At 35.8% G+C, this 23,856-nt stretch overlaps 1 protein-coding gene across 1 annotated transcript in view; it reads left to right on the top strand.

Moving 5' to 3' along the window:
* Nucleotides 1-23,856, top strand: part of LOC128205296 (uncharacterized) — a 106,750-nt gene that overhangs the window by 33,911 nt on the left and 48,983 nt on the right. Inside the window, exon 2 of the mRNA XM_052906828.1 lies at nucleotides 20,854-20,962. Within this exon, the coding sequence (XP_052762788.1) occupies nucleotides 20,854-20,962 (109 nt within the window). The remainder of the gene's footprint in view (nucleotides 1-20,853; nucleotides 20,963-23,856) is intronic.

Raw genomic sequence — 23,856 nt, 5'->3', positions numbered from 1 at the left:
TGATGCTACCCTCCCACCAGCCCGCCCAAACAATGACGCAAGTCATTTAAATAACTTGATTTTCCATTATGAAAATGTGGTTAAGAAGGAAATTAGACAAAAATAAAAAATCAAAAAAATCAAGGGCCATAATTTGTATTAAGGCTTAAAATGGAGTTAAGTTTCTTGTTGTAAGATGGTCTTAAATAATTTTGAAATTTATTAAGTGCATTTAATGAACGGTATAGAAGTTTTTTTTATTAAAATCCCGACTTGCCCTTAACTTTTACTTGCCTAAAACTTTAACCTAAGTCAATCAGGGGCCATAACTTGTATTTAGGATATGGAGTTATGTAACCTCATTAGGTGATGGTCCTGAACAATTGTGTGAAGTATTAAGTCAATTGAATGAAGGGTATAGAAGTTATTAAACAATATCCTAACCTGCCCTAAAACTTTAACCTAAGTTCCATAGTCAATCAGGGGCCATAATCTGTGTAAAGAATGATATGGAGTTATCTAACCTTATTATGTGATGGCTCTGAACAACTGTGTGAAGTATTAAGTCAATTGAATGAATGGTATTGGAGTTTTCAGTGAAAATCCCAACTTGCCCTAAAACTTAACCTGCCCTAAAACTTTTACCTCAATCAGGGGCCATAACTTGTATTTAGGATAATATGGAGTTATGTAACCTCATTGTGTGATGGTCCTGAACAACTGTGTGAAGTATTAAGTCATTTGAACAAAGGATATAGAAGTTATTAATAAATATTCCAACTTGCCCTAAAACTTTTACCTAAGTTCCATAGTCAATCAGGGGCCATAATCTGTTTAAAGAATAATATTGAGTTAACTTACCTCATCATGTGATGGCCCTGAACAACTTCATGAAGTATTAAGTCAATTGAATGTAGGGTATTGGACTTATAAGTGAAAACCCCAACTTGCCCTAAAACTTTTATCGGACGCCGACGCTGGAGCGAGTAGTATAGCCCACCTATTCTTCGAATAGTCGAGCTAAAAATCATTTATTTATAGGTTAAGCATTGCATTTGGTTGGGGGAAAATCTTGATTTGTTTAAGGCTGTAAACTGCAAAAAGGTTTGTCCAAAAATGATTTCATAGCTGTTAAGGAATGTTTGGAATATGTTTCCATAAGGGCATTAGGTTATTGTTATTTTAATTAATTATCAATTTGGAAGACATTTCTAGGCAGCCATAAGTAGAGCCTGTTTTTTAACAGTGATTAGACTTCAAACTTAGAAAGAAATATAAAATATATAGACAATTCAAAGCAGAAATGTCAAGAGGCTTATTGCTGAGTTGTTATCGGAAAGAAGACATTGACTGCCCTGTATATAATGAAGTGTACTAACTATATGATATGAAAATGTTCATAGACAACAGTGGTAGAAATAAATAAAAACAAATTCATCTAGATTATCGATTAGTGACACTGGTATGGCAACAGAAATTGAAGTATGTGAACATCAATACAGAGTGAAAAATCGCATCTTAATAAAATCATAGTTAACTTCAAGTACAATATCTATGCATAGAGCACTGTCAGTTAAGACACAAGTAATAAATGCAATAAATTTGGCACTGTCTGTACATACTGGTCATCTCAAGTTGCAGCAGAATTTATAACACAGGAGTTTATCATTGGCGCCGCACTGAAGTGCGCGCCTATTATGGAATGGGAATTTATTTTAGTTAGTGGTAGGAGCGGTTTTTAAGTTGATTGACAGTTGGGTTTTACTGTTATTTTATTATGATTAAAAAATGCAAATGGGTGGCGATTGCATGGGTGTTAAAAATGCTATTTATGTTTGAATAGATTGTCTTCAATTTATCTTCAAAACATTATATCAGAAGAGCGACAAATAAGTTTAATAACTGTTCCCGATTCGTTTACGTTTTCTGATTGGTTACCTGTAATATCATGTGCCGGAAATGTAAACATTCGGAGGAGTTCCGAATGAAATGTAAAATGTGTGGACCGGTAATTATGTGAATGGAAAGAATGATATTTTATGTTGTTTTGTTATGTTTACTGCATTGATAAACCATGAGGTAAGCTGGTTTTTTTAATATAATCGATATTGGAATTAAATGTTCACCTAACTTTATTTGTTAATGTGTTTAAGGTGACATTAGTAAAATTTTACTACGATTGCCACCGAGTTGTTTTATTTTTATAACACTACACATATCCGCATGTTGCTATTTTTAGAACCAGAAGGTATTTCCCCGCTACTCATAGGTCAATAATGGAATTTCTACATCGCTGTTTAATAGTTGGAAACTAGGTGATGTTTTTTGATGAATATACGTTTAAAATAAGTAAACACTAAAAGTGCACACTGGCAGTTGATTACGATACATCTAACAATTTGAGTCATTACAGTAAAACATGGATTATAAGTGAATTATACGCGTAAGAGAAGATTTTCTGTCGAAAAAACGAATGTCAACAATCAGTTTGGAACTGGGATATTCGTATCAAAGGGCTATTCATGTAAGTATCCTTGAGTAGTTGTGTACGTTTATGTGTTCAAAAATGTTTGTTTTTTAATTTATCTTTGGAATTCTTAAATCATTTTTATTTGTTAATGTTAAGACAGCGTGTTAATATTTTTACATGTACTATAAATATACATGTTACATACTTTACATCTACTTATATAATGCACCAGTCAATTGAAACCATGCCCCCCAAGGTCCGAGGAACAGCTGGGACTTTGACTTTCGGTCCAGCCAACCCCGGGTAAAATCCTCGTCCTGCGGGGACGAACTGTTGGTCAAATCCCCGCCATATATTTTGCTCAAAGACAAAACCACCGCATTCACCTGGCACTGTGAGGCCACCTGAAAGGTTAAAACACAGCCCATTTCCCCGGCTATCCCTGGCATATACCCAGACCTGGGGGGCCGTGGTTACAATTGACTGGTGCATTATGTACATGTTACATATTTTTTAATGTACTTATGTACATCATTTATGTATATGATATGAGTATGTAATCTTTTATTTGATTGTTTTATCTTAGAAAAATATTAGACTTAAAAATACCCATTATTTGTTTACAAACTGCATATTTTCAAAATAAACCTGTATTAAAAGATGTACATGGTTTCGGGCTGGAAGCCACAACAGCTTGGACACAAGCGACATTCATTTGCTTGGTGTAGGTCTCGTTGAACGCCATACTGTTGTGAATCATTATCAACCAAATGCACAACAACTACACATTTGTGCCTACCAACCCTTACTCTTGGCTAAAACGGATATTAGTGCAGAATGTATAATTAATACATGTGCATTTGTATTTTACGGTTGTAGTTTCTGTTGGTTGATAATCAGAAGTCTAATTTCTTTCAGGCAGGAAAAGGACTGAATATTACTATTATATGAAGAATTCCAGCCTGCATTAAATACTTTGTTGGATCATTGAGACAGATTTGACATCCATGTCTATCCACAAGCCAGTCACATCTGATAGAGATGATGTGAGTATTTCATATAAAACATATTTGAGTTGGTGTTTGTTGTTTTATAAACTCACTGTTTTCAATAATCCAGTGGTGGTGGTGGTGGTGGTGATGGTGGTGGTGATGATGAATTTTATTGATAAATTTAGTAATTTTCTTTATATTATATACATGTATGTATCAGCTTATTGTTGTTGTTTTTAAATAATGTTGAGAAATATTAAACTGTTTGTGTTTTATTTTGTATATGTATGGCAGTATTATTATCTATACAAATTAGTTAGAAAGTACTTTTTTTTCTTTTACAGCACTAAACATTCTAGATGGGTAAAGAACCTGAAGGGGCATGAAAACCAAATCAGCATTGACTCAGCATTGAGTAATTTTCATCTGTGCACACACTACAAGTACAAATGCATGGGAACAAACCAAACTTCAAATGTTGAAGAGTGAAGAATTATTGTGAAAAATTCTAAATGTTGGAATACCATTGACTAAATAAAACAAATAGACATCGATTACCAACAGAGACTGTTTACATGTTATAATATTAAAAAGGCATTAGTTGAGAACTTTTACTCTGACATTTTTGGAGGGGCATTACCGCCTACTTAGTGTTCTTGTTTCTTTACATATTTTAATTTAAAAGGACATTCATTGTTTTAAAATCTGAATTCTGAGTTAGTATCACAAGTAAAATTTATTTATTTGAATGATTACATTTTATGAATAAGTCCAATTAAGCTTTTTACAAGAAAAAGGTTAATTTTTAAGCATTTTATTAGTTATACATAAAGTCATGTAACTATACATTTTTATATTTCCTTCAAAACTGAACGGTAAACTATCATAAATTGTCTTTTAAATTGTTCATTAGACATCATAGAAAATATTTAAAACGATTTCAGCACGTTGTCTTGTTATTAACTATTTTTTATGAATTTATAAAACTGCTATATATTTTCAAACATCGAAATACTGCTCTGTTCCGAAGACTCACAAGATCAATCAAAATGATTTTTTTCCATGTGTATCAATAATATGTTCGGTTGAACTTAATTTTTCTGTTAACTGAAGTTTATTTTACCCAAAACTGTTGTGTTTATTTCATAATCTCTGATTATGTGAAAAAACATCAAATATAGACAAAATATTTTTAATTCACAGTAAAAAATCTTCAAAATTTGGATAAAAGTCCCATAGTGTACCATGATAATAACTATGTTGTCGGTAAAAGCTTTATAAAAGTGTGTATTACTTATACCTTAATTCAGTTTAAATAATTATGGCCTTTAAGGATTTGTGTTTTCATATAGATTTCCTGTTATATTGAGCTTTGTCAATTTTTGTTGTTGTTTTGTATTATGTACAATTACTACTTCTATTTCCTAACTTTTGTCTCATTTGTCAAATTGAATTGTTACATATTTAAGTGAAAAAACACACACACTATTTTTAAAGATGCACTCTTACTCCCAAATAAGACTTATGATAATTAATATTATTGTTTTCATTTTTCAAAATGGGTTGATAGATGTCAACAACAATGTTTCTAATAAAGGATCTTGAGTTCAATTTGCTAATTAATAAGAATGAACATAAAACATGGTATTTCTGCCTTGTGATACTATAGTAAACCACAGTAAATCTTTTAGCAATCACCAATCATTTAATATTTGTCATGCTTTATGCTATTATAAACAGGGTGACAAGCTTGTTATCAGTAAACGATATTTCAGTAAATGCATTATTTAGTAATAGTAGTTATTGTTTTTTCATTCAATTTGATGTGTGTTATAAATACAATTATATGTATTGATTTCAAATAAGAGTTTCACTTTAAAGATGCTCATTTAAAGATAATGAACAGACATTAATTACTATTATTATTGTTTTATATATAGGTGACCTCTGATTTGTTTTGGAGATATTCATAAATGGGTGTTATTCTTTATTGTCTTCAGTTTCTTATACATTTAAGGATTTTTATAATTGCTTTTCTGGTATATATTACAATGTAATTTAATGCAAATGAAAACACACTTTAAACTAGACACATTTGATACTATAAATGATATAAATGATTATTGTTTACATGTACTCTGATTTGTTACATGTACTCTGATTTGTTATGAAGATATTCATAAAGGGGTGTTCTTCATGTTATTATACATTTTGGACTTGATTTAGTATTGCTTTTCTGGTATATATTCATTTAATGCACAAAGAAATTGTTTTAAGTGTTCAGTATCACTTTCACACATTGTTTACTATTTTTTTTTTGCATATTTGGCCTATTTATGCTTATATGTGCATTGTTGTATTTCAAAACCTTTGTGAAAAACAGTATTATTTCTTTCATACATAGTCTGATACATATTCAGTTTGAATGCGTTATTTTTATCATACTAGTATTTGAAAAAATTGCCATTGTCCAATGAGACACATGCTGTTTTTGTGTTAATATCAACTAAAAACATCCATTTTCATCTCTTCTGTACTATGTAAATGAAGAAGTTAACATAATAACTCCATTGACTAGATTTTTATGCAATTTTACATTACATTTTAGTATTATTAAACAGCTAAAAACAAGGCATGTTATGTTATAAATGCATTACATCTAGTAAACAATGTTCACTTTTTATATAACAGTTCAATAATTATTTTCTATTTATGTTTGCAACTTTCGGACGAAATGATAATGTTTATTAAAGTACTACACAAATTGTTAAATTGTTATTTCATATCACTTATTCTTCCCTACAAGTTGTCATTCCAGCAAGGTGACGTTGCCCCCTCCCCCTATATGATTAGAACTGCAGTGTACATGAACAATAACTCTATTTCAGCGTATTGCTGAAGGGTTATTCCCTTTGTATCTTTTCCTGTCCGGAGCATAACTAAAAAACTACTTTTTTTGGAATTTCATTAAACATCATTCAATGGTATTTAGCTCAACGAGAGGAAGTGCAGTGCACAATGACTATAGCTGTTTTTAAGCTAATTACATAATTATTGCCCTTTGTCGCTTTTTCTTGACCAGAGCATTACTTTAAAACTACTTATGGTATTGAAATAAAACTTGGTATATGGGTATGTGGCAATGACAAAAAGTATAGTGCACAAGCACCCTAATTCTGTCATGTTCATTAATGTACCCCACCCCTAATGAAATGTTCAACTTGAAAATCTTTAATTTCAATGCTTTTGCCTATGTTGTCATGCAGAATACTACAAATATTTTGAGAATTTCATAGATGCGGTTCAATGCACCATAATATGCTTGTTGGCCTTGACATTCCTTGTTTTTCAACATATAACAAGTACATAAACTATTAAATGGCGCCCTTTGATGCTTTGCATCAATGGTCTTTCTTGTTCTTCATTTAGTATGATTGCCTTTCAGACCTTTCTAGTAATGTTTGAATATGAGGAAATGGTAGTTGAAGTAGTATACTGTTCAAGCTGATGGTCCAGGTACACAGATAGTTTGTGTTAATGAAGGAAGTTGGTGTAATTTCAATCTGTTCAGTTACATGTTATCTTGACAAATTGGTGGCATTAAAACTGAATTGTTTAAAATAAAAGTGAAGACTTCCTTCTGTTGCCTGTAGGAAGCAAAATCAGCTGGGTGGAAACAGTCAGCATTGTGTCATCTGAAACTCCACCATCCAATCCTCTCTTGGCCTCTTTCACAAAGGTAGCTCAGATTTTCTGCAAATGTTCACATATGCTAACTATAAATTCAAACCTTGAATACTTCAAAATACCTATTAACTAACATATTTTAAACAATCAATAAGAAATACAGCTGAAATAAGAGACAAAATAAAGAATGTATTGTATTTGGCAACGAGTGTTGTTTATTCTTTAAAATGTATGATGTATCATCTAGACAAACACAAATCTTAAGCTGAATGAAACAAAAATGAAAAAAAAAGTTTTCAAACAGCATTGATGCTTGTTGTTTTAAGTATGATTATTGATCTGACAAAAGATCATAGGCTTTTGGACCAAATAAATGACACTCAGCTTAAATCTTCTAGATGGTTATTCTAAAATTATATTCACCTGCATTATCAGTACATTGTTCGATGTGGTAGTTGTAGTGAATGGTTTGTAGGTGTTGGCAACAACATCAGTAAAGCATAACATCAGTATGTCTCCCGGCCAGACATCTTTCTCCACAGCTTTGAGCCTGATGGTCACAACCTCATTGCGTCTTGAACAGTAAGACCTGGGGTTCTTCCTGCATTAGAAGACAAGAAGAAAATGCTTAATAAACTCAGTGATTTACATTAACAAAGAAACACAAAAAAATATGTACTAGCACTATACAAAAGCAAAGTTATATACATGTAAGTGGTGGCTGTGCGAAAGAGTTTAGGGCAAACTTAGAAACTGATATATCAGCAAGTTGATAGTTAGATATTTTTCAGTAGTTAAATTTATATTTGAAGGTAAAATGGCAGCCCCTGCATGTTAACAAACCAGCACCGGATGCATTTGCTGTTCATGCACAACCAAACCGCTATTACATGTAGTGAAATTTCTTGTTCCTAGTCTGCCAAATACTGTCTGTGGATGGTAAAGACCACTTTTGACCTGCTGAATTTGGTAAGAAATGTTATTCCATCATGGAATGCCATCTGACCTCCTGTGGTACACCACATTCCCACAGGAAAAGACTGGGGTATGGCCCTCTTTTTCATTGACGGAATTCATCTGCAAATACATATGTTTCATTTTAAAATGGTGATGTCTATTTTATCAATTGATCAGCTTAATGATTTTTGTATATGGAAATTGAAGAATAAGGTTCATTTGTAGTGCGTCAATACTGTGCTACAGATGCTGGAAAAAATTAAAACAACTCCAATCAATAATTCAAAATGATGATTAAAAATGATAAAATAACGGTTGAATTAATAATGTTGCTATACAGTGATAAATGTTGAGACCAGGGCCAGTATTCAGTATTGATCTTAGCCTTATCCTTGTCATTGAAATTAGACTTTTGGATGAACAAGCCCGAATTCTTATGCTATTGCATGGAATCATATTTTTGAACAAGCTGTGCTATGTAAAATTCAGAATTTGAGCAAGCCCGGAAGTCATTTTACCAGTGCAGGGCTTGTGGGCTGGTGCCAATTTCGACCACTGGCTTCAATGTCAGGGGTGTTAAATATTCATACAGACTTCTTAAGGGTTGTGATTGACCTGGCAGCCGGAGGGCTGAAACATTTTGGCCATGGGTTTATGGGGCGCTCTTTGGGTCAAAAGCGCACTGCTGTAGAAGAAAAAATGGCTTTTTAGAAGCTCTTTCGAGGGCTCTCCTGACTTTAAATTTGAAGCAAACTTGAATATTAACAACTGAAAGCTACCAAATATTTTTTTTGCGGGTAATTTTTTTTTTTTTTTTTTGGGGGGGGGGGGGGGGAGGGGTCTCTGGGGCCATAAGATCCGCGGAATTTCGCGAATCCGCGGACAAATCGCATCCCTGACTTCTTAATGTGGTATTGTGTAAACACCTAGTTATTATATTAGTCAGGCAGGTGCATTGTTACCTTTGTGAGCACTTTTTCAGTCAAAGAAGCATAGTTCGTAACTTACTGTCAATCATATTATAGCATTTAACTAAAATTTAGTCTACTTTCAGTACAGGTACAATGGTATGTAATCAGAGAAGTATGATTCTAGAGTGCCGTAAGATCTTAAACAAGTTGAATCCAAGTTTGTGTATATATGGTATTAATATGAGCCATAATCAGTTGTAACTGAATCTATTAACTGGCGTAGATTGAAATTGGTATAAGTGTGCAATAGAAGCCCTTTCATTTTGATCATAATTGAAATCTCCCAATAAAGCGATCTTGACCTGTAATAGCTTTTTTTGAGTTCTTGGAAAAGAACTGAATTATTTGAAAGTGTTGCTTCCTTTGGTGGGCAATAAGGCCTAAAAAAAATTAATTGTTTGGTTAGGGTTACATCCTTTTAAAAAATAGGTAGGGTATTTATCTTTTTTTATTTATTTATTTTATTAGGCTTTATATAGGAATGTCATTTTCATTATTGCAGAATGGTGTTAAAGTTATCTTCTGTATAAGCATTTAAGGTTTTAAACTACTGTAACGTGCGACGCCAATGAAACACCAACAGATCCCTTCAGAGAAAAGCATGATCGACCCTGAAGGGGTCCACTGGTCTTTATATACGCTAACTTCTCTATTCTAACAGATACCGGGTTTTGCTAATTTGCATATAACCAACCAAGTTTACATACGTATACCGAACGTACTTCCGTTTTATACGGAATATTATTATGAACGCACATCCGCCCCCTACTGCGGACCGTTACACTATGAACGCACATCAGTTTTCATTTTTTTTTTTCAAACTGACTATAAAAACGGTAGGGTCGGCGCCTATACCGTACGTAGGGTCAGGTAACCCGAGCCAAATGTATTTTTTTCAGGCCTAAACAAAACAAATGAATAAATTGTTTCTGAGCTGTGTAATTGCACACTCGATACTTGCAACACCATGAATTTTTAGCATTTGCAATAAAAACAGTTAATACACAAATCAAACCTAAATTAACTGTAATAGTTAGGCAATCTATTGAGTAACCCTACTTTAACCTACTTTCTACGTCTATTTTTAGACTTGGATGTAAACAACGACTATATTGCACAGTTTTGTTTAAATGCAGTTAAATACAGACCGACAGGCTATACAAAGCTGATGCACAATAATTTCACGTTTTAGATGGCAAAAATAATACTCACTATACACATAGACGTTAGAGTCAGTCGCATTCATAGTCCTTGTTTTGTTCTGTGACAGGGTGTGTAGGACTCCTGTCAATAGGAAGAATTTCGTGAACGAAAATAATAACAGCAACAAAACTTCTAATTTCCTACAAAGTAAGATATCTATAGCTTAATAACTGACCGAACTAATTTTTCAACTGTATGTGCTCCTACATATCATTTTCAAAATATCAGAACAATATACCAAAATAAAGAACAAACTAAATTCGTTCGAAAACTCTATTGTAAGTATAGTCACTCACCGAAACTTGCCGGCCGATGATTGGAAGATGCTTGGAACGATGTGTATTCATACATCATTTGAAACATATCAATCAAATTCCTTGAATACTAAAAGGCAGACCTAAGGGCTGAACAATGGATATGGAGGAAAAGGCTGACCAAAAAATGAATGAAAATATTTTGATATTTTTTTTAAGTTTTATGGGTCCCCGAGTTTTGAAATTTATTTGATGTACGTGGTGTGGCCTAGATCTAGATTGATACTTTTATATCTACAAATGATTAAAAAGTCATCCATCTTTAACTAAACGCTCTTATAAATTATACAAATATTTATAATAAGTCAGGTATAATACATTCAATAGTACAAGGAAATCAAAATAACCCATAAAAATTAATTCAACAGAAATAATTCAATTTTCTGGCCAGCGTTTTCCCTCTTCATTTATATGGTCAGCTCTCGGGTCAGCCTTTTAGCACAAGACAACGCGCACCTGCTAAGATAGTTCCAAATGGCGATGTTTTGTTGAAAGAAGCCGATCTGAATACGTTTTTCATAAAACACTAGTGTCATAAGAGAAAGGTATAACCTACAAACAATTCATGTGTAACCATTGTGTTTTTATTTAACAATGCACTGTGAATATTGTGGAGTTACAGTCGAAGAATATATTTTACAATATGAATCAGCCACCTTTGGGCGCTACTTGACTCGCGTACTTATGAATAGCGGACAAAAGGTTTATTTTATTTGGCCGTGCACTTCTGTTTAAAACTGGTTCCTAGACGCTTCTGTTTGAGGTATGAAGCCGGGGACCAAATGATGCATGCCTGTCGAAAAGTAGCATGATACCTATGAACGGCACTGCTTCGCAGTACCGTCCAATAAAAACTACTTCCTAATAGCATTGTGTAGTCTGACATAGGTGTACAATGTAGATGTATTTTACAAAGATTGTTCAAAGTACGGCCCTGTGGTTTAAAGCTCCCCTGAAAAAGAGGTGACAGGTTTTCTATATAGTATATAATTACATCATTGAAAATCTTCTCTGAAACTGCAAATAACAGACCTTTGATATAAAAGGATTTGATCAAATAAAAGAGGTATGTGTGCCAACCACGTAAATTAATTTGTACATGTCTGATTTAACGACTTTGAGGAATTCAAAAGAACTATGACTTTATCTTATTTAACATTTTAGCCCCCCCCCCCCCCCCACACACACACACACCCCTCACTCTACGCACACTTAACTAGATTTTTCAAATTTCCTTTGCAGCTGGCAAGCAGTTTTAGTCTATAAAGTTTAAGCTAGCCCATCAAACAGTGACCCCTTGTGATATGAGCCGATTTTGTCAATGCTTAGAACATGGTTGTCAACATTCCCCTAAATGAACCCTAGTCCATCAGTGCTTTCAGCACTTTGATTTTGTTTGGAACCGTATCATGGTATTGATGGCTCAGATTATGTTCAACTTGGACAGAATGTTTTCCCTGATGAAATGTCGCTGTATTTTAAAAGTGGCTTGTTGGGAATTCTTTATGCAACATATCTGGTCCAATATTTATGAATTTTAATCAGAATGTTTACTATGATGAAATCAATGACTAGTTTAAACTGTACACATGAGTTCAGAAACTAGGTCACTAGGTCAAATATATTAGGGATTATCAGGTCAAAGGTCAAGGTCACAGTGACCTTTAACCCAAAAAGGTTGACAAAGCTTCTCCATGTTACATAACACAACAATGCCTAGACCCATGGTCATAAAACTTTACATGGAGGGTGGGCCTAAACAGTTGAAGACCCCTATTGATTTTAGATGTCAAGGTCACAGTTACCTTGAATGTGAAAAGGATGTCATAGTGATAACTGGTCAATGCTTGCACCCATTGCAATTAAACTTGACTTGGAGGATGGGCCTAAGAAGTTGATGACACCTTTTGATTTTAGGGGTGTTTGACAAACATCTCTTGTTTCTTTTATAATTGGTGATTGTCCAAGCCACAATGCTAAAGGGAATGAATTGGTACTTCAAATACAGCTAGATTGCAATGAGAGGAAGTGCAGTGCTAAAGAACCATAATCCTTTCATGCATATATATATATATATTTATTTATGTTCGCTTACCTCAACTTTTTGTTTTCGTAATTGGTGCTACTCCATGGCCACACCTTGGAAAATGTGAAATGAAACTTGAAATGTATATAGATGCCAATACGAGGAAGTACATTGTCATAATAACCCAATAACCATAATCCTGCAAAGCATTTTTAGCTCTACTGGCCAAAGGCCAGAAGAGCTCATGCGATGGTAATGTGTATGTTGTATGTGAGTCAGTGCGTCCGTTTGTCAGTGTATCTGTAAACAATGGCTTGTGAACACGATACAGTCTTCAGTTTTGATTGTATCTCGATGAAACTTGTACAGTATTTAGATATCCATCAGAGCTCAGTTCCTTTCGAAAACCAGATTATGGGCCTTGAAAGTATAAAAAACATGTTATATTTAGCTAAGTCTATTTTTAACCAAGTCTACATGAGCGAAGTCTATTTTTAGCCAAGTTTAAATGTAAAGTCAACTCTAGGATTAAAGGGAGACAACTTGCTTTTTGGCTGTGAAGTTGGTTTTGTGTATTACTCTCCCTTGTTCTTGTTGAAAGGCCAAAGGCCATTTTAAGCCTTATTTGCCAAAGTGTCTGACATTCTCGAATCATACTAAACACAATTGGTTGTGAATGTTTGTTCAAATTATGCTCCTTGGATCATTACTGGCCACGCCCCCAGTTTCACAGGTTTGGTATACTTAAATTGGGATATGTTTGAAAATCATTTGTGAGTTCGGGCATCCATCTAAACACAATTGCTTGTGAATGTTTGTTCAAATTATGCCCCTGGGGTCTTTATTGGCCATCCCCCCGGGTTCACAGGTTTGGTATACTTAAATTGGGAATATTTGAAAATCTTTTTGTCTGAAACAGCTTTGCAGACCCTTGCTATTTTGAATAAGGCATAATTTAGTGGTCTGCTACCATGGTTGTTCAAATTATGCCCCTTGGGTCAAAACTGGCACTGCCCCGGGGGTTTCCTAGAGACTTATTTAAGAAATATTTTCAAAATCTTCTTGTTTCAAACCACAAGATTCATACCTTTGATATTTGTTGTGGAGCATCATATGATGACTGTCTAGCAAAACAGTTGAAATTATGCCCCTGGGGCCAAAGCTGGCCCCACCCCTTTTGACCTACTTTTTTATATTTTAAAGCTACTGCAATGATATTTGGACCATGTGTACAGTTTTGCAAATGAGCATCAATGTTGTCCTCAGAAGACGTGACTTAATGACCTTTTGACCAACTTTTTAGCTCACCTGTCACTTTGTGACAAGGTGAGCTTTTGTGATCGCCTTTTGTCTGGCGTCCGTCGTGCATCTCCTCCTTAACCGCTGGGCCAATATTAATAAAACTTCATAGGGATGTTCCTTGGGTGGTCTTCTATCAAAGTTGTTCAAAGAATTCAATTCCATGCAGAACTCTGGTTGCCATGGCAACCAAAAGGAAAAACTTTAAAAATCTTCTTCTCCCAAACCACAAGGCTTAGGCCGTTGATATATGGTAGGTAGGATCACCAAATGGTCCTCTACCAAGATTGTTCAAATTATGGCCCTTGGGTCAAAATTGGCCCCGCCCCGGGGGGTCATGGGTTTTCTCTATATGTTTATGGTGAAAACTTAAAAAATCTTCTCCTCTGAACTTACTTGGCCTAGAGCTTAGATATTTGGCATGATTCATCGTCTAGTGGACCTCTACAAAGTTTGTTCCAATTATGGCCCTGGGGTCAAAATTGGCCCCGCCCCGGGGGGTCATGGGTATTCTCTATATGTTTATAGTTAAAACTTCAAAAATCTTCTCCTCTGAACTTACTTGGACTAGAGCTTAGATATTTGGCATGATTCATCGTCTAGTGGACCTTTACAAAGATTGTTCAAATTATGGCCTTGGGGTCAAAATTGGCCCCGCCCCCTTTGGGGGTCATGGGTTTCTCTATATGTTTATAGTGAAAACTTCAAAAATCCTCTCCTTTGAACTTACTTGGACTAGAGCTTAGATATTTGGCATGATTCATCGTCTAGTGGACCTCTACAAAGATTGTTCAAATTATAGCCTTGGGGTCAAAATTGGCCCCGCCCCTTTGGGGGTCATGGGTATACTTGATATGTTTATAGTTAAAACTTCAAAAATCTTCTCCTCTTAACTTACTTGGACTAGAGCTTAGATATTTGGCATGATTCATCGTCTAGTGGACCTCTACAAAGATTGTTCAAATTATGGCCCTGGGGTCAAAATTGGCCCCGCCCCTGGGGGGTCATGGTTTTTCTCTATATGTTTATAGTAAAAAAAATCAAAAATCTCCTCTGAACTTACGTTGCTTAGAGCTTAGATATTTGGCATGATTCATCGTCTAGTGGACCTCTACAAAGATTGTTCAAATTATGGCCTTGGGGTCAAAATTGGCCCCGCCCCGGGGGGTTAGGGTATTCTCTATATGTTTATAGTTAAACTTCAAAAATCTTCTCCTCTGAACTTACTTGGACTAGAGCTTAGATATTTGGCATGATTCATCGTCTAGTGGACCTTTACAAAGATTGTTCAAATTATGGCCTTGGGGTCAAAATTGGCCCCGCCCCCTTTGGGGGTCATGGGTTTCTCTATATGTTTATAGTGAAAACTTCAAAAATCCTCTCCTTTGAACTTACTTGGACTAGAGCTTAGATATTTGGCATGATTCATCGTCTAGTGGACCTCTACAAAGATTGTTCAAATTATAGCCTTGGGGTCAAAATTGGCCCCGCCCCTTTGGGGGTCATGGGTATACTTGATATGTTTATAGTTAAAACTTCAAAAATCTTCTCCTCTTAACTTACTTGGACTAGAGCTTAGATATTTGGCATGATTCATCGTCTAGTGGACCTCTACAAAGATTGTTCAAATTATGGCCCTGAGGTCAAAATTGGCCCCGCCCCTGGGGGGTCATGGGTTTTCTCTATATGTTTATAGTAAAAAAAATCAAAAATCTCCTCTGAACTTACGTTGCTTAGAGCTTAGATATTTGGCATGATTCATCGTCTAGTGGACCTCTACAAAGATTGTTCAAATTATGGCCTTGGGGTCAAAATTGGCCCCGCCCCGGGGGGTTAGGGTATTCTCTATATGTTTATAGTTAAAACTTCAAAAATCTTCTCCTCTGAACTTACTTGGACTAGAGCTTAGATATTTGGCATGATTCATCGTCAAGTGGACCTCTACAAAGATTGTTCAAATTATGGCCTTGGGGTCAAAATTGGCCCCGCCCCCTTTGGGGGTCATGGGTTTTCTCTATATGTTTATAGTAAAAAAAATCAAAAATCTCCTCTGAACTTACGTTGCTTAAAGCTTAGATATTTGGCATGATTCATCGTCTAGTGGACCTCTACAAAGATTGTTCAAATTATGGCCTTGGGGTCAAAATTGGCCCCGCCCCGGGGGGTTAGGGTATTCTCTATATGTTTATAGTTAAAACTTCAAAAATCTTCTCCTCTGAACTTACTTGGACTAGAGCTTAGATATTTGGCATGATTCATCGTCTAGTGGACCTCTACAAAGATTGTTCAAATTATGGCCTTGGGGTCAAAATTGGCCCCGCGCCCTTTGGGGGTCATGGGTTTTCTCTATATGTTTATAGTGAAAACTTCAAAAATCATCTCCTCTGAACTTACGTGGCTTAGAGCTTAGATATTTGGCATGATTCATCGTCTAGTGGACCTCTACAAAGTTTGTTCAAATTATGGCCCTGGGGTCAAAATTGGCCACACCCCGGGGCTGATGGGTTTTCTCTATATGTGTTATAGTGAAAACTTAAAAAATCTTTTCCGAACTCACAAAGACAAGTAACGTCTTAATTTAAACTGGATAACATATTTAGTACACATACCAATTTTCAATATGGGCCACATACAACAATTAATAACAAATATACATATATAGATACACACGTAAAATCAAGTAGTGACAAGAGCTTAGATATTTGGCATGATATATCATCTAGTTGACTTGTACCAATATTGTTCAATCTTTGGCCCTGGGGTCAAAAAATGGCCCCAACCGGGCGGTCATGGGTTTCCTTATATATGTATATGATGAAAACTTAAATTATTGACCTCTTATTCGTCTCTAACTCAAACTCTCTTGTCCATAGTGGTGTTGGTGAGCCTTTTCTCGAGCAAAACATTCGATTTCATTGCTCTGTATTTGGAATTTTTAGATACCAAAAATCAGTACAGAAGTTCTCTCGTCGTAAAGTATGGAAATATGATATTGGCAATTATGTACAATTACGACAGAAGCTTTCGGATACTGATTGGACAACTGTTAGAAATGCTAATGTAGATCTGTTTACCTCTAATCTAACACGAACTATTACTGATATTGCCGGCAGTTGTATTCCAAGCAAGGTAGTAAATATTTATCCAAATGAACCTCCTTGGATGAACGCTAGAATTAAATTAAAAATCCGGCAACGAAAACGTGCCTTTAGAAAAGCTAAACGCTCAAATAATCCGACACATTGGACAAGGTTCCGCAGCTTGCGAAACGAAGTAGTTGCTCTCGTCCGTAGTTCTAAATCACTTTATTTTGATAAACTTGCTTTGAATCTCAAATCCAGTGAGCTCAGTTCAAAGGACTGGTGGAAAACTTTAAAATCATTCATTACTCCGACAACATCAAGGGGCATTCCGTCACTAGTCAATCCACTTGATGGTGAATTTGTTACGGATGAACAACATAAGGCGGATATTCTCAATGACTTTTTTGTCTGCCAAACATACGTTGACGACTCTAGTCAAGCTGTTCCCCAACACGAAATTAGAGCTGAACAAGGGAAACTAGAATCCTTAATCATTTTACCATCTGAGGTTGAGGATGCAATTAATTGTCTCAAGACAGGTAAAGCATCGGGCCCAGATGGCATTAATAATCGTATCCTACGGGAAGCATCTGTCCAACTTAGCCAACCTTTATGTGAATTGTTTAATGTTTCGCTTAATTCTTCGGTTATGCCATTAGAATGGAAATGTTCAAATGTCTGCGCCGTCTTCAAAAAAGGTGATCCTTGAAACCCCTCTAACTATCGCCCAATCTCTCTTCTTAATACAATGGAAAAGGTCTTTGAAAGAATTGTATTTAAACATGTATTTAATTTTCTTCGTGATTCACACTTCTTTACCAGTTTCCAATCAGGTTTTATGCCCGGTGACTCTACTGTTAACCAGTTAACTTATCTCTATAATACATTTTGTCAAGCTCTCGACGATGGACTTGAAATAAGAGTTGTCTTTTTCGATATAAGTAAAGCCTTTGATAAGGTTTGGCATCGTGGTCTATTGTACAAACTTGAACTAGCAGGACTTTCTGGTCGTATACTGTCTTGGTTTTCCAATTACTTAGGAAATAGGTCTAGGCGCGTTGTAATTCCAGGAGCTACTTCCTCATCTGAGATTAAAGCTGGAGTCCCACAGGGATCAATTCTAGGTCCTCTTTTGTTCCTCGTATACATCAATGATATTGTTAAGGAGGTTGATTCAAATATAAACCTTTTTGCGGATGATAGGAGTCTCTTTGTTACTGTCGACCTCAGTCTACAGCCTTAAAACTACAGAATGATATTAACAAAATATCACTCTGGGTCGACAAATGGCTCGTTAAGTTCAATCCATCAAAATCAGAATCAATGGTCATATCTGGTAAAAGAAATAAACCCATTCACCCACCAGTGAATATGTTCGACACAGCTATTCCTTCTGTTGAATCTCACAAACACCTTGGCATTTTTCTCTCTGATGATTGCAGTTGGCATGCTCATATTAACTATATCAAAGATAAAGCCTGGTCCAGAGTTAATATAATGAAACGTCTTCGTTATCTACTTGATAGGCGGTCTCTGGAGGTAATATTTCTTTCCTTCATTAGGCCTATCTTGGAGTATGCAGATGCTATCTGGGATAATTGTACACAATACCAAAAAGACGAACTGGATAAAATACAAAACGAATGTGCACGTATAGTTACTGGTTGTACTAGACTTGTTTCTCTGCATTTACTACAAATTGAATCTGGTTGGGAAACTTTAAGTACTAGACGCGAGAAACACAAACTTCTTCTCTTCTTTAAAATGAAAAATGGTTTTACGCCAGATTACTTGTCGGTTTTTGTTCCCCAGACAGTAGGACAAGCTTCATCAAGAACACTTAGAAATTCATCCAATATATCTAGTTTCCGAGCCTGCACATCTTTGTTTATGAATTCATTCCTTCCTTCTACAATATCTTCATGGAATTCTCTTCCAGTTGACGCAAAGGCTATAAACAATATCGTTAGTTTTAAATCATACCTCTATTCTGATAAGCCCAAAACACTTAGAATATTTTATTACGGGAAACGCCGGCTTCAGGTCCTGCACACTCGCCTACGCAACGATTGTAGTTCCCTGAATCACCATCTCTATGTTAAAAATATTGTTCCCTCACCATTTTGCATGTGTGGAAGACAGGAGACTACATACCACTATCTCTTTATTTGTCCTCTCTTTACTGAACTAAGGCAAAATATGTTTAATACTGTTCAATCTCTAACTGAAGTTACCCTCCGTTGCTTACTATATGGTGATGACACACTGACTGAAGAGCAAAATAATACTCTGTTTGATGCAGTTCATCGTTTTATTTATTTGTCAAAAAGATTTGAAAGCCAGTGATCGACTCAAACCACCAACACTCACACATCTTTTACTTTGCCTCTCATTCTTTTCTTCTTCGTTCTTTCTCATACTATATTTTTCTACCTCAATACAGTTGATTAATTTAGAATAAAGTTTTGTTTTTTTCTACAATAAATGTTTTTGCATTTAACGTCTATCATTCAATTGCCTAAATTTTAAACATCATTTAATATGAGCTTGTATATTAATATGATTATAACTCCATCACTAGTATCCGCCTCAAATGCTAATTGTAATTTATCATAACATGGAAAGGAACTCTATTAGTTTATTTCTACCGTTCCAATCCTGAAATTTGATTATGTATTTGTATTGAAATGTTGATAAATTTTGCTCAATAAAATATGTTTAAACCAAAACTTAAAAAATCTTCTTCTCCGAAACCAAAAGGCGAAGGCCTTAGATATTTGGTATGAAGCATCGTTTATCGGACCACTATTAAGATTGTTCAAATTTTAGCCCTGGGGTCAAAATTGGCCACGCCCCGTGTTCATAGGCTTAGGTTTTCAATATTTGTATATAATGGAAAAATGTGCAATATATGACAGGTGAGCGATTCAGGGCCATTTGGCCCTCTTGTTTATTTTCAAAGCTACAGAAATGAAATTTTGACCATGAGTACAGTTTTGAAAGCAATTTTTTTCCCTCAAATGACCTTTACTTGGCACATATTAAAATAGTTCATGCAACTAATAGTTCATGCAAAGTTTTTCAGGTAACCCAAACACAAAATGTGAACTATAAGTTTGTTGCCTATTACCCATACACACATGCTCTGTATTGAAAAATGACCACAAGAGCCGTGCCAGTAGAGCATAGGCCCTAATGGGCCTCTTGTTTAGTTATCTCCCCTGAAACTTCTGAAATTATCTGATAATTATAGAAAATCAGAGTTTGTCCGGGCCATATTTTGGATATTTGTGGTTTTCAGTTTCTGTTTACTTTAAAATCTAATTCACAAAGCTACCCATATATTTCCATGTTATGAATTTTTCCAACTTGTGCATAATAATGCTTCAACCATTTACCTTCTCTACATTGTACGTTTACTTCTGCCTTTTCATAGAAAATGGGCACATGAGGAGCATTCAGCGATATTATTGTGCGTTTTTTGGCTAATATTCATATTGTTTATTATTTTTAGCATTTCCGGAAAGTAGGCATATTCCATTGATCTGTCTGGCACTTTGGGGGCATTCATCCCTTACTGTAACAAGTCTTGTTTAACATATTTGTGATGTACACAACAGCATACTTCTTTAGGGCACGATATCTATCACTACATAAATGGTAATTCATTTAGTTAGTTCTTAATTAATAAACATGATAATGTGATTCTTGTTGAGGCAGGCCTCTGGTTGTGTGACGAAAAGTACATCTTTGGGGGATGAGGTTCTTCATCAAAATCTTACTTTTGATGGTATAAAAAGTAAAACATCAATACAATAATTATTTTGTTTGTGGACTTGGAGAGTGAAACCTTATTGATCTGTCTATTGCAGATAAGCAGTTTCCCAAAGGCCTCAAGATTCACAACAAGACCATAACATGCAGCGAGGATCACGAGCCTGGCCAGTTCCCAGCACACACATGGACATGTAGAGATATGAGGTAAGACACTGGTGTAGAACTGGGTTGACTAGTGGCAAATTCCAGCACACACTTGGACTTGTAGAGGTATGATGTATGGCACTGTCATAGAACTAGGTACTAGGCCATGAATTGATAAGAGCTAAGGCACATGTAAAACAGAGGCTGGCTAATGGCCAGTTCCTTTCTTGCTTCTTCCACTTGGCAGTTTTAAGATATAATGTATGAGACAGGCAAAAAACTGGGTCATGCTAGTGGCCAGTTTCAGGCTCACACTTTGACTTTGTTGTGATGAATTATGTTGTCCGATACTGCAGGGTTCAAATTTAGACTCGCATACTCGCAAAATGCGAGCAACATTTGGAAATTGCGAGTGACTTTTATTCAAGCTCGCAAAATTCTGCGATTGGCTTTTTCTAGACCACAAAATGTTAAAAGGAAAGAAGAATAAACATGAACTTAATTCTGCTATGTAGTCGAGTGTAAACAGCCTTTAAGTGGCATGTTTACACTACCGGTATAAAGAAGACAGTACGGAGTCACGCTCTAGTAGGTTTTCAAAAATAGAACAAATACGGAAAAGGCCGAGTTTTATCTCGAATCTTTCCGGGATGCTCTGAGGCGTGCATAATACAAAGTAAATACGAATGACGTAATCACCTAGCTCAATCATTGGCTAAATTTAGCGATTTTGCGCACTATATGTAAACCCCATCATCCTTTGAATATATTTCCGCCCAACTGTCACAATGAATAGACTTCGTTGATCGATATATTTCATGGTCCAAAGTATCCACGCTATATTTACTGTTGCTTTTTTATTTAAAATTTAATATTTTATTGTTTTCAATACTTATAGACTTAATGAAATCTGTAGCGTGCTTGTCGAATGGGTATTAAATTACCTGATAGCGAGGGTAAATATACAAAGTGAACAATGTCAAGTTATTGGACAACTTTGTTATCAAAAAGCTGCCAGCATCAGACGAGTCTTTCCATACCCCCCAAATAGAATAAGCCATCAACAAGTTCTAGTAGTCGAGTCACTCAAGATTGATACTTTTTAATATTCATAATATGTCTTAGGTGTTAATTTCTACTTTAATTAGACAATATTATAAGGGAATAAAGCAAATAATGAAATTGCATGTTGATTTGTCATTTTGCGAGTTGCCTCAAAATGCACTCACAAAATTTTGCGAGTGCTCCACAAAGTTATATTCGAACCCTGCACTGTCATATATCTGGCCACTCCCATCATACATTTGGACATGTAGTTGTATGATCTATGACACTGTCTTAGTACTGGAACAATCTAGTGGCCAGACCCCTATTCATGCTTTTTTTATTGGTCCACCTCCTGCTTTTTGCCACCATACGCTCGCCTCAGGCGTCTGTCTGTACTGGATGGTTTGGGTATTACAAGGCTGCCCACTAGGTTTCCATAGGACAGCATGGGGATGGTTCCACGTTCTTCCTTAGAAGTTGTTCAACTTGTAGATTCGCTCCTTGATCTTCTTCCATGGGTAATTTTTTCATTCCCTTGTTGAACAAGGCATCTTTGAAAAATTTCACACTTTGCAGTGGTGAGATATTAGGGAAGAGACTGTTGTAGAACTGGGACTGGCTATTTGCCAGTTTGCCTTTCACACTTGGCAGTGGTGGGATATCATATAAGGTAAGAGACTGTTGTAGAACTGGGACTGACTTTTTGCAAGTTTGCCTTTCACACTTGGCAGTGGTGAGATATAAGGTAAGAGACTGTTGTAGAACTGGGACTGGCTATTCGCCAGTTTGCCGTTCACACTTGGCAGTGGTGAGATATTAGGTAAGAGACTGCTGTAGAACTGGGACTGGCTATTTGCCAGTTTGCCTTTCACACTTGGCAGTGGTGAGATATTAGGTAAGAGACTGCTGTAGAACTGGGACTGGCTATTTGCCAGTTTGCCTTTCTCACTTGGCAGTGGTGAGATATAAGGTAGGAGACTGTTGTAGAACTGGGACTGGCTATTCGCCAGTTTGCCTTTCACACTTGGCAGTGGTGAGATATTAGGTAAGAGACTGCTGTAGAACTGGGACTGGCTATTTGCCAGTTTGCCTTTCACACTTGGCAGTGGTGAGATATAAGGTATTAAAGAGACTGTTGTAGAACTGGGACTGGCTATTTGCCAGTTTGCCTTTCACACTTGGCAGTGGTTAGATATAAGGTAAGAGACTGTTGAAGAACTGGGACTGGCTATTTGCCAGTTTGCCTTTCACACTTGGCAGTGGTGAGATATAAGGTAAGAGACTGTTGTAGAACTGGGACTGGCTATTTGCCAGTTTGCCTTTCACACTTGGCAGTGGTGAGATATAAGGTAAGAGACTGTTTTAAAACTTGGACTGGCTATTTGCCAGTTTGCCTTTCACACTTGGCAGTGGTGAGATATAAGGTAAGAGAATGTTGAAGAACTGGGACTGGCTATTCGCCAGTTTGCCGTTCACACTTGGCAGTGGTGAGATATAAGGTAAGAGACTGTTGTAGAACTGGGACTGGCTTTTTGCCAGTTTGCCTTTCACACTTGGCAGTGGTGAGATATAAGGTAAGAGATTATGAAAGAGAGTTTGGTTTTATTGGGTTGGATCTGAACGCTGATAAATATAGTGACACAATTCAGAACTTAAAAAAAAATATTTTTTAAATTCCAATGACATAGAAACCTTAAAAATAATGATGTGAGCACAGTGTAATGCTTTTATAATGCATGTCAGTTTTGTCATAGCTGTCAGTATGATGTGGTTATTACAAGCTGGAAGCCTATTGTGTTTCTGACAGCAAGTATTACTACTGATTCTTTCTGCTATTTTTTCCAATAAGAACTGTCTTAGTTTTCCCCATCACAAAATTATACTCTGTCGCTTTGGCGTTTTCTCAT

Source organism: Mya arenaria, chromosome 10 (assembly GCF_026914265.1).
Source record: "Mya arenaria isolate MELC-2E11 chromosome 10, ASM2691426v1".
Lineage (NCBI taxonomy): Eukaryota > Metazoa > Mollusca > Bivalvia > Myida > Myidae > Mya > Mya arenaria.
This window is presented reverse-complemented; position numbering and strand designations above follow the sequence as displayed.